General features: G+C 41.5%; 1 protein-coding gene across 1 annotated transcript; it reads right to left on the bottom strand.

The window, feature by feature from the left end:
- Positions 1–387: 387 nt before the first annotated feature.
- Positions 388–5,546, bottom strand: LOC106649080. Its single transcript, XM_014366352.1, has 3 exons — positions 5,269–5,546; positions 4,375–4,562; positions 388–833 (listed from the first exon to the last, which is right to left on the bottom strand). The coding sequence occupies exons 1-3, from the start codon at positions 5,544–5,546 to the stop codon at positions 388–390; spliced, it is 912 nt and encodes a 303-aa protein (XP_014221838.1).
- Positions 5,547–18,137: the final 12,591 nt, after the last annotated feature.

Raw genomic sequence — 18,137 nt, forward strand, 5'->3', positions numbered from 1 at the left:
TTACGTGACTCTTGCTTTTTTTGCGTGGTACTTTTTAATAAAGAAATCAACAGCCTCGCAATGTCGAGAGAAGAAAACAATCGAGTAAAGTAATAAAACTAAGAGTGAACAGAGAGAGAGAGAGGCGTTGCGCGAGAGAAAATGATAAGTATATAGATGAAAAATGATAACGGAAAAATGAGAGAGAAAGAATGAATCACAGAGTTCAGCGAAGTGAAGCGAGATGAAAGAGAAAAGCGAACGTAGTTCTATGAAACGCGACCGCACCCTAGACACAATAACTGCGTTGCGTTACAATTTTTCCAAAAGAGAATGTGAGAAAAGATTTAATCAGTCTTAGATTTTCGCTCTACGTATTATGTATCTCTCCATTTTCGATCGTCCTCCTCATGCCGACGGCACGACGATCGAAGCCGATCCGCTGCCGCTCGCCGCGGGTTTCTGCGCGCCGTAGGCCAGATCCTGGGCGAAGCTGCGCGACCAGCCGCCGCCGTGTCCGCCCGAGCCGCTGCCGCCTCCGTAGCCGCCGAAATCGCCGCCGCTCGGGCCCGAGGCCGAGAAACCGCCGCCGCCGTGGGGTCCCGAGTCGTCGTGGCTGCTCACCGAGTGGCTGCTGCTGTGGTGCGGATGCTGCACCACCTCGTACGTCACGTGCTTCTCCGTGCTCAGGAGCTTCTTGAGGCCGATGATGGTCGAGATGACGAGGGCGATCTTACCGATGAGCAGGGCTTTGCCGGCGATGAGGGCGATGAAGCCCAGGGAGAGGGGCAGCAGAGCCGCTGCCTTCATGGCCATGGCCATCATGATGGGGCCCATCATTTTCTGGGTCTTCTCTGTTGGGAAGAAAGAAAAAACGCATATAAGAGTTAAATCGTGCGTATACAGTCGTACATTTTCTCGCTGCGCTAAATTGTCACGCGCTAACTGTACAATGTCAACGCGTAGTAGCATAGTAGTAGGTATATAATCAACGTTTGCACGCTTGACACGTGATCGATGTCAAACTCGTTGGTAATTACCGGACTTCTATTCAGACCGTATAACGAAGCGCGTGAAATTAGGCATTTATATCGAACGTGTACATACACGCATGCCTCGAAGATTAATCTTTTCTGAAATGTAAAACGTTATCGACGCCGCGCCCTGCGCATATAAATGAAGCCCGCGTCGAAAGCATAACTAACGGCTAGAGAGATTCGAATAGCAACAAAAAAAAAAGAAGAAGAAGAATCACGGGTACGTAAGATAACGTATAAAAAGAAAAGCGTAAAAAAATGGGCAATTAAGGTTACGACGCGCGTCTTTGTTCCATATAAAAAGTTAAAAAGGACGTCGTCGTACGTATACGTACGTTCATTATACGCAATTTAATTTGATAAGCATTTCACAGCCTAAATTCTTTCCTGCTGACATACACACACACACAGTGAGAGAGAGAGAGAGGCGTAATGGCACTTCAGCCGCGGATATATATTATGATTATAAACGCGCGAAGCTGCTGCTGCAGCCGCTGTATCATAGTAGATTATCTTTCACTCATGGACGCGCGAAGGTCAAGGTGCGCTGATGATGTGTGTGTGTGTGTGTAAGTGCAGTTCTCTCGCGGGCTCTCCGTGGAAAGTGTGTCGACAAAAAATCTTTTATACGTGTCTGTGTGTGTGTGTGTATGTGTAAGCGCGAGAATATCTCTTCTTTCTCTTCTTTCTCCTGTGGATCGGAGCTCTCTGATTTGCCACTACTTTTGCCGGCTGCATCGAGTGCGAGTGAGAGACGACTGCGTGAACGAGTTGACTGTCTGTGTGTGTGTGGGTATGCAATTTTTCGAGATAAGTACACACACACGCACACACGTATGCGATATGCATATATAGTAATTCGATATACATTCACCCGGTTGACTCGTCTTTCTTTCGTCCTTTTTTTCCTCTTCGTCTTCTCCTCGCGCACACATTTATTATTCGTACTTATATATTTTCCCACGCGCGCGCGGCTTCACAGTCTAATTATCGTTGTGGCTATACAATATAATGTATGCATTACGACTCGTTCACGCGCGCGCGTATTAAAGTTTTGATCGATCGTTCATCACCACTCCGTTAAAAATTCGCATTATGGTCTATTCGTAAAAAATAATCGTTGAGTGTCGACGAATTTACTGCCTCGATAAATGAGCGCACGCGAGAACTGTATATAATAGTTTTGTACTACGCTTCGTTAAATTTTCTCCCATCGCATCTCTCACGTGCTCGCGCGTTACAGCGTGTAGGATATGATATTTATTACGACGACGGCGGCGGCGGCTGCGTTTTAACGAATCATTGTTTCGTCAAATTGATTTCGTCTGGTGCACGTAGCGAAAAAAGATTGAAAAAAAAACAGCGACAGTATATCCGATAATAGATCTGACTTAATTAGAGAGGATCGGAGCAGTACAGATTTTCTCGGCGCAAATCTGGAGTAATAGATTTGGCGCAGGTCGAGAGAGAGAGAAAGAGAAATTGCAATATAACCCAACCCCAGCTGACGGTATATTCGTTAAAAGAGAGCATATATAATGCTAATCAAGCAAACGCGCGTGTATACGAAAACTTTACATTCGAGCGCATTTTATCTCTCTTTATAATCTTGTGCAATAGCAACCCGGCAGTCTTTTTCATCCGCGCTCAGGTACTGCTCTTCCTTTTCTCTCTTTTCTCTCTCTCTCTCTGGAGATTATATAGCTGTGCAGTGCATATACGCGCCTCTAAGTGTGTATGTACACATATATATAGGAAGATTTAGTTTGCCAGGCAGATTCGTGTGTATGTATTATATACCCCTCTCGACAAAAACGAGTTTCTTTAGTGGGTCAACTGCGTGCAACAGCAACAGTAACAACAACAACAACAACAACAACAACAGCAGCAGTGGTGGCAGTGTAAAAGCCCAGAAAGAGAGTGAGATTCATGCCTTACGCGATATAAACACACACGAATGTGTAATGCATATATTTATCCGTGATGTAAAAAAAAGAGTAAAATAAATAAAATAAGAGGATAAAGAGAGAAAAAGAAGATAGAGAGAGAGAGAGAGAGAGAGAGAGAGAGAAATAAAAGGTAGCCGCACCTTTTCCACACATATGTATGCTAATGCGCGCGTACAGCACACACATATAGACCAGAGGTCCTCTCTCTCTCTCTCGATCTATTCAACCTGTACATTTGCGTGAGCGGATAGATATAAGTATCGGGTATGTGCGCCGGAGAGGCGCGCGCATTACCCAGATATCTATCCGTCCAGTTATACGCCGAGCTCGGTATCAAACGCTTTCCGAAATGAAAGAAGAAAAAGAAAAATACCCTCCTCTCGGCACGTATATCGATGCCCGCGTCGCGTCGTGTAACGCGTAGGAGCTTTTCGTGCCATCCGCGGGCTCTCGTTTTGTTCTCTCCCATTTTTCATTCCTAATTGCATTACTCGCGCCGCCACCGACGCCACAGCCGCGTGAGCGTCTTACAAATGCAGTGTGTGTGTTATTTGTACGATACATTCATGCGCTCAAAATGGGCCATAAATTATATTTCACACGCGGGCCATAAGCGAGCCATTATAGTTTGTAAACGGCTCTTCTCTCTCTCTCTCTCGCTTTCTGTGTGTGTGTCTCCTTTTACGAGAGAGAGAGAAGGAGGTATGTCAGGACAGCAGCAGCAGCCACCGCGTGTGTATTGTGTTATATGCGACGTGGGTGTTTTATTGGCCGCGTGCAAGAGAGAGAGAGAGAGATTGGCTTTTTCTCTTTCGTTTCGACGTAACGGGATTTCGGGCGAGAGAGAGAATAAGAAGAAGAAAAAAAGGATGAAGAGATATTAATCCCTGTACACAAGAGCCAATCGTGGAGGGAAAAATTGACAATTTGCGGAGAGCTGCAGAGCGGAGGAAATTGATCGCAAATTCATGCGCGGCTAACCGTTTATATTAATAAATGCAGTTTTGCTAATAGGATGATACAGTTTTGCGGCTCTTTCTCTCTCTCTCGTGCCGGCCGCGAAGCGACACGATGCGTGAGCGTCTAGTTAATTCCGCAGCTCGCGAGATTATCATCTCTCTCTCTCTCAGCTCGTCAGCGCACCGTACGTACGTCCAAGGTCCTGGTGCGCGGCGATCGTGATATTTTAAACCCGTTACGCAGGCAGCTCTCATCTCTCTCTCTCTCTCTGCTGGCACGACTTTAATCTTTATCATCGGCATGAAAAGATCCTCGAATGTTTTCGCTTCATTTTTTTTTTTTCGTTCATTTTCTCGTTTCATATATCGACCGACTAGCTGCATGTACAGTTTCGACGTTGACCGAAAGCGCATGAATATTTTATTTATACGAAATCGTCGTCAACTTACTCTTCTTGCGTCCCTCGACGGCCGCTGACGAATCGTCCGCGGCAGAGCTTCCGTCGAAGCTCCTCGCGGTGGACTCGATGGCGCCGAGGATGTCGCTGCCCTTCAGGTCGACCTTGATCGAGTGCGTGCGCAAAAATCTGCCCAGACGGTCGAACAACAGCGTCTCGAGATCGGTCGAGTCGATGGACCTACATTACGCCCCAAAAAGAAACATATAACGATAATGGTAACGTAAACAAACGAATAGAGAGAAAAAAAGAAAAGAAGAATAACCGATTGTAGGCATATTAACGCGCATTGTTACACATAGATCGCTGGTTACCCTCGTGACTTTGTTTCTCTTATCTTTGCACTTTCACGAGGCGAGCTCGAGTGCATTATTATATAGGGTATACGAATAATGCACTCGCGAACAAGTTCAAGCGAGCGAGGAAGGAAGAAAAAAACGTATGAAGAATCGTTTGTTTCTTTTCCCCCTTGACGTTTTAATTCATTTATCTTTTGTGCGCTAATAACTGTTTTCGTTTCTGCCTCTTGCAGCTGGAGGAATATAATCATTATAATGCGCGCAAAACGCGAACGCTAGACCCGCTTGCGCCCGATCGCAAATGCTCTGAATTCAATCGAACGTTATGTATGTATGTATGTGCAGCGGCCCAGACACACGTTTCACATGCCGGCGGCGGCGTACAGGCGCAGGGATTATTATCCTTACGGTATTTAACAAGCTGAAAAATGAAAAGAAGGAGGTAAAGAGGTAGACAGAGACAGACACGGATGGAATCCTCCCATACCCGATAACCGATCGCTCCCGTAATATACATACGTACACGAGTATACGTATATCGATCACGCGTATAATAATGCCTTGAAAATGAAAAAAAATGTATGTACCTGGGCGCTCCCTCCTCGATGTTGGTCTGGGTCGTTTTCACGACGGTGATGCCCTCGCTCAAACTGATGTCCTCCTTGTCGGCCAGCATGCGATCCACGAAGGCGAACACCTTGTACTTGATGCAGGACAGCGACTCCTTCTTGACGCAGTCGGCGTAGATCGACGACATGAGGTCGTTGCCGTTGGCAATTTTTTCGTCGTTACTGGCTGCTGGCAGGGCCCACGTCCTCGAGGCCAAGCAGCAGCAAGCGACGATCATCCACGTTTTGGCGAACATTTTTGTGTGTTTGTTTGTAATTGCTTCAAGTTAAAACCTGAATAAACGTGAGAAAAAACTTTTCACTGCTTGATCAATGTCCTTTTTGCCGCAAAAAAAAATCGAGTATCAACTTCCAGTTCCGCCACTGCTGCTCTGCAGGGGGTCGTGGGCACTTTCAAAATATACGTTTGCTTTTTCGGATAATCAAGACACACGGCACTTGTTTCGGAACCAGAAGATGCACTCGACTTTAATATGCTTGTTTTTTTAAATGAAATTTTACCAAAAAAATTATTATTTTTTCGTCTGGTCTACACGAACTGCTGTCGTAGTAGAGACGGCGTACGAAAAACACGTGCTTTACAATATATTAAAATAATATAAATATTCACTAACACGACTCGCGGCAGAGAGTATTAGTTGCTCCTCGTCGCTGCTGTGTGTGGTGTTTGTTGCCTTGATGATGTCCTAGCTTAGTGTGTTGCGCCTAAAAGAGGCCTTGCTTTGCTTTTATATACGCGGTTCGCGAGCCGCGAGTCGTGGAGGCGCGCAGCGAGCCACGAGCCGCGTAAAAGGGGTATTTCGAGCTGCAGCGGGGCTCTCTACTGCTACTACTACTATTACTGTATAGCTACGTGGATAGCTGCTGCTGCAGCTGCCCCACCATATCATCGCATCGCGGGGCATATAGTGTGTGTCTTTTTCCACGTGCTGTTATCCAGCGGCGCATATGCTATGCTGTATGCAGGCCCGCAAGGCTTTCTTTCCTATAAGCACTAGCTGCTATTGACTTTGACCCTATGCAGAGAGAAAGAGAGGATGGATAGGCCGCGTTAGAGAGGGAAATACATTATACGATCACGCGGTATGAAAGACAGAGACAGATGGAGAGGAGAATAGGATGCATTTCGAATGCAGGTGCACAAATCAGACCTTGGCATTGACAATTGGGTGCAGTAACAGTAGCAGATCGAAGAGTGCAAGTGCATTGAAAAAAACGAGATGACGCTTGCTCGCAATTTCGTAATTCGCGTATACAACGCGAGTGCAACGCGTCGCGCGCGAGAGAACAGGTTTTTTCGTCGTAATATTGTGTTAATCGAACGCGATCGTATCTCTCTTTCTCTCTCTTATACTCGGCTGCGAAACTTTTACTCTCGCGCGTGAGCCACGGAGAGCAACGCGTGAAGAATCGATCGATTTGATGCATGATGCATTCGAGGGTAAGGCTAAACGGAAATTTTGCAAGGAGTAGAGTACCGTGTCTAATAAAGCTCTCATTGTACAGCAGGATCGATGATACTAGCCATCGATATCGATATATACTTACATGTTATACAGAATTAATAATAGGCAAATAATAGAAAAGAATTAATTTAATACTTGCTCGGGCTTTTTGCTCTACATACTTGCCCCGTTGCTCGTTTATAAACGTGTATGCGTTAACCTCGAAAAATCGAGTGACGTTCAAATTGAATATTTTCATTTATAGATTTCTCTGCGTGGCAATCACATACGGGTTACACAGAGCCTGTCTATCTGCAACTGTGCCAAATGAAATAGAAATGCGTGCGCCTCCTAATGACATCCTGCGCGATCCAGCGCGATGAGACGCGCGACTCGATACATATGTATATATTTATCAAATAAGTTATGTAGAACAATTTATTCGAAACTATTTAGTTGGAAAATCAGATCGATTCGACGAGGTTTCATTTGCGAGGAAAATATATGTTTTTATAATTTTCACATGTTTTTCGTATTTATTATCGCAAATGCAGAGAATAGCCTTAATTTTTTTCTTTTATAATTACATATGTATGACAAGCAAACGCGCGAGAGAAGAGAAAGCCATATTCGCGGGTATGAAAGAAAAAAGGAGGATATGAAAAACGAATCGTGTGTGTACGGATGCGTTTGATTATTTCACACATTCAATTCAAAGAAGAACACCTTCGCGCTCAAAGCGAGAGAGAGATGGCTTGAATACAATAATATAAATATTTCAAGACGCGCTAGAAGCGATGCGGCGTTTCTCAGGATCTACTTAGCTCCTAAGCACACACACACACACAGACACATACGCACGTACTATACGTGCCTGCTGCAGTAAATACAGCGTGCCATTATACGCTCGAAGGATTCTATATGTGATGCAGCAGTAGCAGTAGCATCAAAAGTAACAAAAAAGCAGGTAAAAATAATTTACGATGACATCGCGCGCGTGTGCAGCAGTAGTAAAAAAAAGCAAAAAATCACGTCGGCGTGACGCGCTTGCATATATGATTTTTACGCGTGTGCCCGACTTTTCTTGATCTAATGCCTTGATTTAAAGACTGCAAAAAAGTACTCGCGTGATTTACGAGTATATTAGCGTTAAATTAAAAAGTAAATCATCGGGCGCGCGCGCGACAACCGTTATGGTAAATTAAGCACCCGTGCATAGTAGACTTAATCGGCAAAATTGCAGGTTATCCGAGCGTCAAATGTTCATATACATAGACAAGCGAAGCGCTGCGTTAAGTTACAATAATGACCACCCTCGAAATGTTTAAGCCTCCTATATGTGTAGCTTAAAAACTATTTGTTGAAGCGTAAAATACCGCTAGTTTATGGTTCGTAATACTCGCAGACGCACACAAGTATTATATACACATATATTTACGCACATACAGTGCAGTACGTGTATTTACTATGATATTCCGACGCATCGAAGTATAGCCCGTGGTGCATTTTCTAATTTTTCCGAAAGGCTGCCACGAAAGTGTGTTAAAATGATAAAATATTCAAACGAATAATAATGGTCGTATTCCATAGTCTCGCGGGGATAAAAAAAATCCGCTAAAGATAGCCTCATTATAAAATATAGACGAGGCATATGATTTTTGACGGGGGTTAATAACACGGTATATATATACTCGTCGACGATATTGTTGTACGGCAAAAATTGACTGCGCGCGCGGACTTTCGCTTTGAGTACGCCGCAGCGCAAAAAGCGCCATAGTCTATTGAAGAGAAAAAAATTACGAACGATAAAGAAAAAAAAACAATCGTTAAGTCAACACTGCAGAAATTTTATTGGTCGTAACTCGCTCGACTTATACGTGTGTGTGTGCCTCTGCTTTCTGCGCGGCTCTTCCTCTATAGATACAGCTCCACAGACACACATACACGCATAGTCTCGCTTATTGCGCGCCTCAATGAGTTAAGTAAAAGTCTCCGCGGGCTGTGGTTCTACTGTTACTACTTATATTGCTACGACTCATCGACGTGACGATCGAGTGATTAATAAACCAGACTGTTAACGGTTATCAGCTAGGCCGCATATTAGCTAGCTGGAGGTGTATCTATGGAAGATTTTTCTGTCAACAGCTGCCGCTGCTGCACTTGCCACTCGTATAATATGCGTATGTATAAGTCTAAGCTCTGGATTCTAGGTTAAAGGATGCACTGATTTCTAAAAAGTGCACTTGGAAGCTTTTGACGCAAGTGGCTACTACTGCCACGGCTGTTCTGCAGCAAATAGGAGAAATTTTGCGCGCGCGCGCGCGCGTTCATATCTCTCAATTCTCAAACGAGAGAAATTGAGAGTTTTATCCTGTGGGCGGCCGCCCCGCGCAAGTAGCTGCTCATTTCCTTTTTTTTGTTCGAATGTGAGCGCTAAGGCCGCTACTTGGCCGACCCAAGAGAACTGTTGTAGAAGTGTGCAGGCGCGTTTGTGAAGAAACGGCATGCGCGCGATGTATAATTGTTAAAAGCAGCTATATAGAGGCTCGCCCGCGCGTATACGAGCTGCGCGTCACGGGCTTGGGTGAAAATATTTTACATCGTTTTGTACGTGCAATGCAGTTTAGCTTTATTGAAATAACTCGCCGAACGAAAGAAAATTCCGAACATAAGAACATTACGTGCTCGATGATTAACGTCTCTGTTTCTCTCTCTCTCTCTCGTATACGTTACTGCATTATAACGTACGAGCTATTTTCATTGGGCAAATATAACTGTTACATATATTATAATTCTTATTCCTGCGAGCGCACCTTGTATATACACATTTGCAATCGTGAAAAGAGGCGGAGTCGAACGACGACGACCGATCCACACATTGACTGCGGTCAGTGCAGCGCGGAGAGCAAAATTTTAATCCCGATTTCATTTCATTAGGTTGCCGCTTCGTGCTCGATCTAGAATCTGACCGTAAAAAATGTAAGTACGAATTGTTGTACACGCGAAAACGATTCGATTATTAGCGGCTTATCTCTGTCTGGTGAATCTTCGGTTTCCTCGCGTTACAATAAAAATAACAATGGGCGATATTTTTATGTATACGTGTGAGCGAATAGTGGGCCGATCGTGAGTCACGAAAGACGAGAGAGACACAGAGATTGCAGTGTATTACAAGCACAGGCGAGCGCCCCGTCTAGTCGATCGATCAAAAGTTCATCATTGGTTGTATATGCGCTTGTATATTCTTGAAAAAATAAAAAATAAAAAGGCACTCATATAACGAGTGTATAATAATGTAAAAGTGCTAGATATGACATCGCAATCGCTGCAGCTGTCCTCCGAGGCTCTTCTCACACTACTTTTTTCCCGTCGTTTCTTCTTCTTTTTTTTTTTTTTTGTTACCGCGTTAAATAGCTGCACCGGCTGACACGTGCAACTGGGTCGATTTAATATAGCTCGCGAGCGCACCGAGATTTAGGCTGTATACATATAAAGAGTATTTATGGATGGTAAGGAAAAAAAAACACGTGCGAATATCGCATACAATGGGCTCTGCTATATGGAGTCGACGAGGCGGCGAGGAAATGTAGAATGATTTTCACGCTCCTAGCAATGTGTCACGAGGATGAGCGCATATACCTACGTACGAAGGTGCGTGTGGAAGGTGTGCGCCTGCTTAGGAATGTCGGTTTTTATCCGCCTGGCATTTTATTTGCGCGATAAATTATTTAAAGATTATTAGGAGGAAATGCGTTTCGAGTCGTTTACGCGCGTCTATATTTTTTACGCCGCGGAAAAATCGACGCGAGACAGACTCTTTACTTTTTCTCACGTAGAGAGAGATGACAGTGTCGGATGTACAGTTAATTTCATGTCATTCTTTATTTACATACTTACGTGCACACCCGATGTTTAAAACTTTTCTTCGAAGGCCCCCTCAACTGACCGGATGATTTTAATTATTAATTTCGAGAAGAAAAACATGTAATGAATATTGTATCGATGTCAACGAGAGATCATATTATATATTATATGGAATCAAAAATGTTCGTTCCACTATTCGACAGATTCGCAGCGGCACTGCACCAGCAGCAGAGTTGAGCCATAAACTCGCGCGCATATATTCATCGAAATATACATTCTTCGGCTTATGTACAACGAACGCGTGGAACCAATTGCTTAGAAAGTCGCGTCCATCGTGTCTCTCGTCTCGGCTCGCGCGCGAGCTTTGGTGAATCACTGCCAGCGCTATGGTGCAGATGTTGTTGAAGTGCTGCAACGCGCATAGCCGCAGCTTTTTTTTTCTTCTTTTTTTTTGTATACAAACATACATACATACATACGCGCGTTGATAATGACCCAGGCGAGCTGTATCTAATATGTATAATACGCGTGTGCACATACACACACATAAACGTTTGGTATGTGTGCGACATCACGGTGTGTTAGAAGGTATATAGGCCGCTCGAGCGCGTCGAGCTTCCCCGCGACGACGATGATGAAAAATACATCAGCACCTTTGCTCGCGGACTCGCTCGCGAGAGTGAGAGATATACATAGAAATGTATAGACGGCACGATGACGGTGGTAAAAATTGATTCGAGGCATTTATTACTATCGCCGTACCCCCGGAGACAAGAAGGAATGAAATAGAAATGTTTGTGCGCGCGCCTACACATGTCGACTTCGACAAGGAAAGGATCGAGTGATTTGAATGGAATAATGACATTTGCCCGTTTACCTAGCACTCGTATGCACATAAAGAACGAACTTGACGCGCGAGCAAGCGTCATCTCGAATCGAGAGATTTTCTGGCTTTTAGGTAGGCAGCTCGAAAGGCGCTTTCGAACGTCAAGGATCGATACGAGGTGCTTACTTGTGTTCGATAAGTCGGTCAGCCGCGATGAAGTGGTGTGTCAAAAATGAGCTTATACTTCTGTAGCGTTCTGACTTGGGTATTTTATTTCTAGTTTTAAGCTCTAGTTTTTAAGTTTATTCGAGGCATTGAGCGTATAGGCTCGATGGACCGAGTGCACAATGTTTAGGATCATTGGGGCCACAGTAGCGCGTCGTAAAGGACGGACAGAATGAACGCATTATCTTTAATATTCAAAATCATACATATTTTTCCGATTTACACATTGTTTGAACTTGTCACCGCTAGGTGGTGTCGACGCGAATTGTCGCACGCGCATCAAAATAAGACTAGTTCTGGGCATATAAGAGAGGCGATCTCCCGGCACAGTGTATTGATGCTACAGCAGTCATTTGCGGGGCGATGTGCTGTATGCTACTAGCTGGCTATTTTCGGTGCAGACCGGCTTGCTGAAAGCAAGACACTGTGTGGTGTGTTTGAAGGCAATCTATAGAATTCAGATTGAGGACCGCGAGTATGACTCGATGGTAAAAGCAAGTTTGAACTTAACATTATATGCTGATATACGACCTTATTCACACATTTATACTAAATATCGTACCATACATTAACTATAGTTTGTTGATAAAATAAATACTATTTATATTTTTTGTTAAATAAAATTCTTTTCAAGATCATTGAACTAATCCTTTCTACCACAGCAAAATCAGCAAATAGAAAAGGTTTTATTGTTTTTGACCTTCTACAATAAAAAACATACCTCATACCTGTAGCTACTACTTTTATTGCAAACACATTAACCTTTTTTATATTCTGTACCCAAATGAGTTACTTTGCTACATTGTCTTAAATTGTCTGTTTGCTTAAAATTACTGAAAGCGTTTTGGACTTCTGGATTATAATATTTTACATCAAAATCACTTAATTCATGAAAATCAAGTTACAATCTTATATCACTACCTAAGCTAATAAAGCTTTGAAGCAGTTCGTGCTTTTCACTCAAAGATTTTTTGATATTTTTGAAATTACGTGACTTTCTGATTACGTGACTTTTCTGAACCATTTCAAAATCGAGTTTTACCCCGCCATGCGAAAAATCCCGAAATAAAAAAGGAACACTACATACTATTTAAGTCGGTGGCCGCCTGCTTTGACTGCTTTTTGGGCATGGTCCGATTTGATCCTCCTCCCGCTCCATGGGGGGACAGCTTTGGCGATGTAGCAGTATCGTAATTTTTTTATTCAAATATTCCTAATCAAACCATGTCATTTATAAAATAATTAATCAGAGCATGAGATCAAAAGATACAATCCCCTCGAACAAATCGTGACTCTAAGCAAGGTGGTAATCCAGGTGCACAGACGTAATAATAATTTAATGAATTGAAAGCAGAGTCAAATTTTACACCTTCATAATCTTTCTTTTTATCTTACAGGACCCGCCGATTTCATAAAAATCTTTACGGAATAATACACAAAACCGACAGATTTATTTAGCAGTTGAAAAATTTTTAACAAAGCCCCCAAGTCCGTGACTACCTAAATTGTCCCCATTGATAAATATTACAGAACCTCGGATTATTTTTCCGTTAATGTTAATACCATCAGTTTCTCATTTTTACTTTGACCATTTTCAACGGATCTACTTTACATTCTTCTTGAACATGGTGCCAAAATTTTGATCATTTACCGCTTGCAAATACAAAGTTAATAATGAGCGATAAAAAATTTTAAGCGTCATCCGAAAATTCTTTTATTGCATTTTTTACGGCAAGTTGTTCCGTGTGAGCAGGGCATTTTGTATAAAAAACATTCAAATTATTTGTTTTCAATACTCGCTCTGAGCGTTTGGGCGGAGCTTAGAGTGGCGCTACAGTCACCATTTACACGTAATCTTATGGAAAAACAGGACGCGTCCTGAAAAAATGCCAGCGTCGGCCGCTCGAACTAAATTTTTTCTTATGAGAATTAACATGAGAAAGCGCCACGCTATGTGAACGCTCGGGGCCAATACTAGCTACTGCCAACATACGATCGCATGTGTCAGAGCCAAAGCAGAACATATTTTTGGTGGGGACATCTCCATCTATGAAAGATTTCATAACTTTTTCGGTTATTTGCTACTAGTTAGCATAGGGTAAAGGAAGGGAATCACTGCGCACCTTTCGCACCTCGGATTCTGAAGTAGATTTAACAAAAAATAAAAATTATTTTGATATCGGTAATCATTTTTCTAACAGGTAAGAGCTTCGTTAAAGCATAAAAAACGTTTTTTTTGGGGTTTATGAGATAAAATTATTCAAAAAATAATTAATTGTAAAAAAACCGATGCACCAATTACTGCGCGGGCATGTGTCTATTACTGCGCACTGAATTTTCCGTGATTACTATGTATTTACTAAGTATTTACCAAGTAATAATCATTTTCACACTTTGAAAACTTGCAAATTGATAGGAAATTTCCTCAGCTATCGATTGCGACTATTTAAAAAAATCTTAAAAATGGGCTTTTTCAGATATTTGTATTTTAAACTTTATGTCAATTTTTCCGGATAAAAATGGAAAATTTCGGAAAATCTGACCACACCATCGGAAAGCTGAGGTAATTTCCCAATCGAAATGATGGGTTCCCTTTTTCTTCTAGGTGCATTTCGATACTTTTTACGTGAGTTGGAAATTGAGTGATTTCGCTTAATTGGGCCGCGCAGACACTTGTAATGAAATGCTTTATATATATGCGCAGTAATAGGTACATACAATGCGCAGTAATTGATACATCGGTTCAAAATACGTAACTAAATTTATTTTTCAAATTTATTGTAGAAAAATATAACTAATCAAACTAATATCGACGTATTAATAAAATAGATATACTAAGTAAGTAAAAATGATATTTGCAAACCAAATTGTCACATACGTAAAAAGTTACAAGTACTTTTCTATGGGTGTTATCGGCAATTTCTTTCGTAAAAAATAGCTCAATTGAGGTGTTAAATTTCAAATCGATATTACATTAATAAATTTATGTTTTAATGTTAATTTTTTTTTATTAATATTGTGGGAGGACAATATCTATTATTTAAAATCATTATTACTCATTAATTTACAATACAATTGTCATAAACAATCATTTTCTGCGCAGTAATAGGTGCTGCGCAGTAATACCCCCGCTTACCTTATGCTTGTTTCGTGTCGTTCAATGCGCCATGCCCCGGTCAGTAGATTCATTGATTATTATGGAAAGTTTTTGTTTTTTCAAGATATTTGTGAGCTCGATCTTTTGCATAGGACAAATCGGCTTTTTTATGACTTTGGTTGATTTGAATCTACTTAAAAATACATTGCTTAAAATAATGCAGTCTGTAAAACATAAAGCTACATAAAAGGATTATCGCAGACTCAACACTTTTGTCCACGTTGTCAAGTCTTTTACGCAATATTTATAATAAGCTAAATTTTCTGTATTAAGAGAAACATCAAGCCAATCTTACAATTCGGGATATCTTTTTTCCACCCATGAATTTGTTCAACATTCACGAAGAGCTGTAAATATTTCGCAGTAAATAAATTGTAATAAAAGTGGAACGACCGAGGTTTTTGGTACAACACATCGCAGCCCAATTTTTATTGAAATGTTTAAAGAACATACGTATGAGTATTTGTACATATTTCCAATTGTCAATCATCATTTCTTTTCGCACTTGTCTCAAGTGTGTTTCCTGAGACCTTCGTGCACTATTATTTGGTGTTTGACTAAACTCGATTTAAGTGTAAATTTTTTCTCACACCTTTCGCATACAAAATCTTTGCGACCTTCGTGTACTGTCTTTTGGTGAATAAGCAAATTATTTTTTTGTCCAAATTTCTTCTCGCATTTGTCACATGGGTGATCTTTACGGTCTTCGTGGACTGCCCTCTGGTGCCTTAATAAATCTGATTTAGTTCCAAATTTTTTTACGCACTTGTCACATAGGTAATCTTTACGACCTTCATGTACTGTGTTTTGGTGCAAAAGCAAAGCCGGTTTGTTTCCGAATTTCTTCTCACACTTGTCGCATGCAAAATCACAGCAACCATCGTGTAATGTCATTTGGTGGTAAAGCAAACTCGATTTACGTGTAAATTTTTTCTCACACTTGTCACATGTGAAATCTTTCCGACCTTCGTGTACTGTCTTTTGGTGTAAAAGCAAAGTCGATTTTTGTCCAAATTTTTTCTCGCATTTATCGCATGAATAATCTTTGCGACCTTCGTGTATTGTCTTTTGGTGGGAAAGCAAAGTTGATTTTTGTCCAAATTTTTTCTCGCATTTGTCGCATGAATAATCTTTGCGACCTTCATGAACTGTTTTTTGATGTAGGAGCAAGTACGATTTTTGTCCAAATGTCTTCTCACACGTGTCACATGTGAAATCTTTCCGACCCTCATGGACTGTATTTTGGTGCTTGATCAAATCTGATTTTTTTCTAAATTTCTTTTCGGGACCATTACAGGTGAAATCTTTGCGATTGTCATGTACTTTCTTTATGTGTAAGAGCAAACTCTGCTTACTTGCAAATCTCTTGGCGCACATTTCACATAAATAATCTTTGAAAACTTCGTGGAATATTTTTATATGCTTCAGTAAAGTAGATTTGTTTTCAAATTTCCTCTCGCACTTGGGGCATGAGTAATCTTCACGATCTTTATGTACTAATTTCTGGTGCGTAAACAAACTCGATTTTTTCACAAATTTCTTCTCGCATCTGTCGCATGTAAAGTCGTTGCGGCCTTTGTGTACCGATATTTGGTGTCTACTCAAATGACTTCGGAACTCGAATTTCTTCTCGCACTTGTTACAAGAGTAATCTTTTCGTTCATTATGAATTGTGTCTCGGTGTGTTATTATACTTGATTCCAGTGTAAATGCCTCCTGGCTAATTTCACAAACATATTTTGCATCGTCTGAAAAAACTACGTCGTGTTCACTTAAATTGTTGTTTAAGATAACTTCTTCGGGGTTATTCTCACTTTTATCCATTTTAGAGACCAAATCAATGATAAATCTGTGTATTTACTATCACAAAAGTTCTATTTAATTTTTCTGGGTTATGGCTTGTTCTGTCGGGAAAGACAACATTCAAACTAATTTGTTTTTGCTATAGACATGATCAATGTTTAAAGGACTATGACAAAATCGTTCATAAATCACATTGTTTACAATTAAAGTATGTGTTGTTTTTACAATATGAGAAACAATTTAAAATTCTAATTTGGTGACGATTCCTTGGAGGAATTTTTCGGCTTTCTAAAACTAAATACTTCCAAAAGAAACTCTAGATAGACAGGATCGAGTAAGTAGATAATAAAACATTATGGTATTCATTCCAAAATTTGCCGCTCCCGAGCTATGACGTGATTGGCGCCAATGGCATAATTTTACAGTACCATTTAAAGCAGGGAAAAAACTCGAAGATAATCGGCGCACGAAGAGCTACAGGAACAAAATAGTCAAAAAACGTACAGAGAGTAGTTATTATTTTGCAATCCGTGAAATTTATTCTAATTCAAAAATCACCTTGGCACTGAACAAAGGTGTAATGATAATTGGATGATCGAGGATCAGGTAATGCACAATCGTTTCAGCACGATTTTTATTGAAATTTTTGAAAAGCATACTTATAAGATATCTATATGGGCTATATCGCGTCAATTGTCCCCCCTCTTGGATCAGAGTTGTAATTTGATTTTATTCTTCTTCCCAAGGGTGAATATGAAAAAATTATTGAAACATGATTTTTTATGTAAAATTTGATGTCAAAAATCATATTCATAACCTCCAAATACCTTGATTACTAAAATTCAGCCTCGGTGCCAAAAATAAACTTGTTCGTATCCAGCCATATAGCCAATACTGTTGTGGGGTTTGGCGCATGTTTAAGTGTGAAAGCACCTTGCGCGACACGAGTTTCAATACATTTCACGAGTGTGAACGCGCCGTACGTTCGACATTGTAACGCGCACGCGCGAGCGACGATAGCGCGTTCGTCACCCGACTGCACGTGTAACGGTCGCTGCGTCGACGAGATCATTGCGAAGCCTCGAGACGCGAACATTGACTGCTCTCTACTCAAGTTTAATTAACGGCTTGCCGACAATAAATTGATTTCGACTTCACAAGTATACCTTCGTTGTCACCTTCTTTTATACCTTCATCCCTCGAGCTTGTATGGGAGCTCGATACTGACTTGGAGTCAGAATAATTGTAGTGTGGACCCGACTACATTATTATACACGGAGGCTGCAGTACCAACAGCCCCACTTAGCCCATACTGGTGATCTCGTCAAGAACATCTACAGGGACAACGCCTACGGAAGGTATACTTTCAAATCATCCAATTTTCTGTTCGACTTTTGGCCTGCCGAGTGAGAGGAGTTCAAGTCCGTCGTCTCGGCTTACAGCTCGGCGCCGGCAGAATTCGAGTTGCGACGCAGTATCTGTTGCTGTCGCCTTTTCGTTACCGCTC

Source organism: Trichogramma pretiosum, unplaced genomic scaffold (assembly GCF_000599845.2).
Source record: "Trichogramma pretiosum strain Unisexual culture from Peru unplaced genomic scaffold, Tpre_2.0 scaffold17, whole genome shotgun sequence".
Lineage (NCBI taxonomy): Eukaryota > Metazoa > Arthropoda > Insecta > Hymenoptera > Trichogrammatidae > Trichogramma > Trichogramma pretiosum.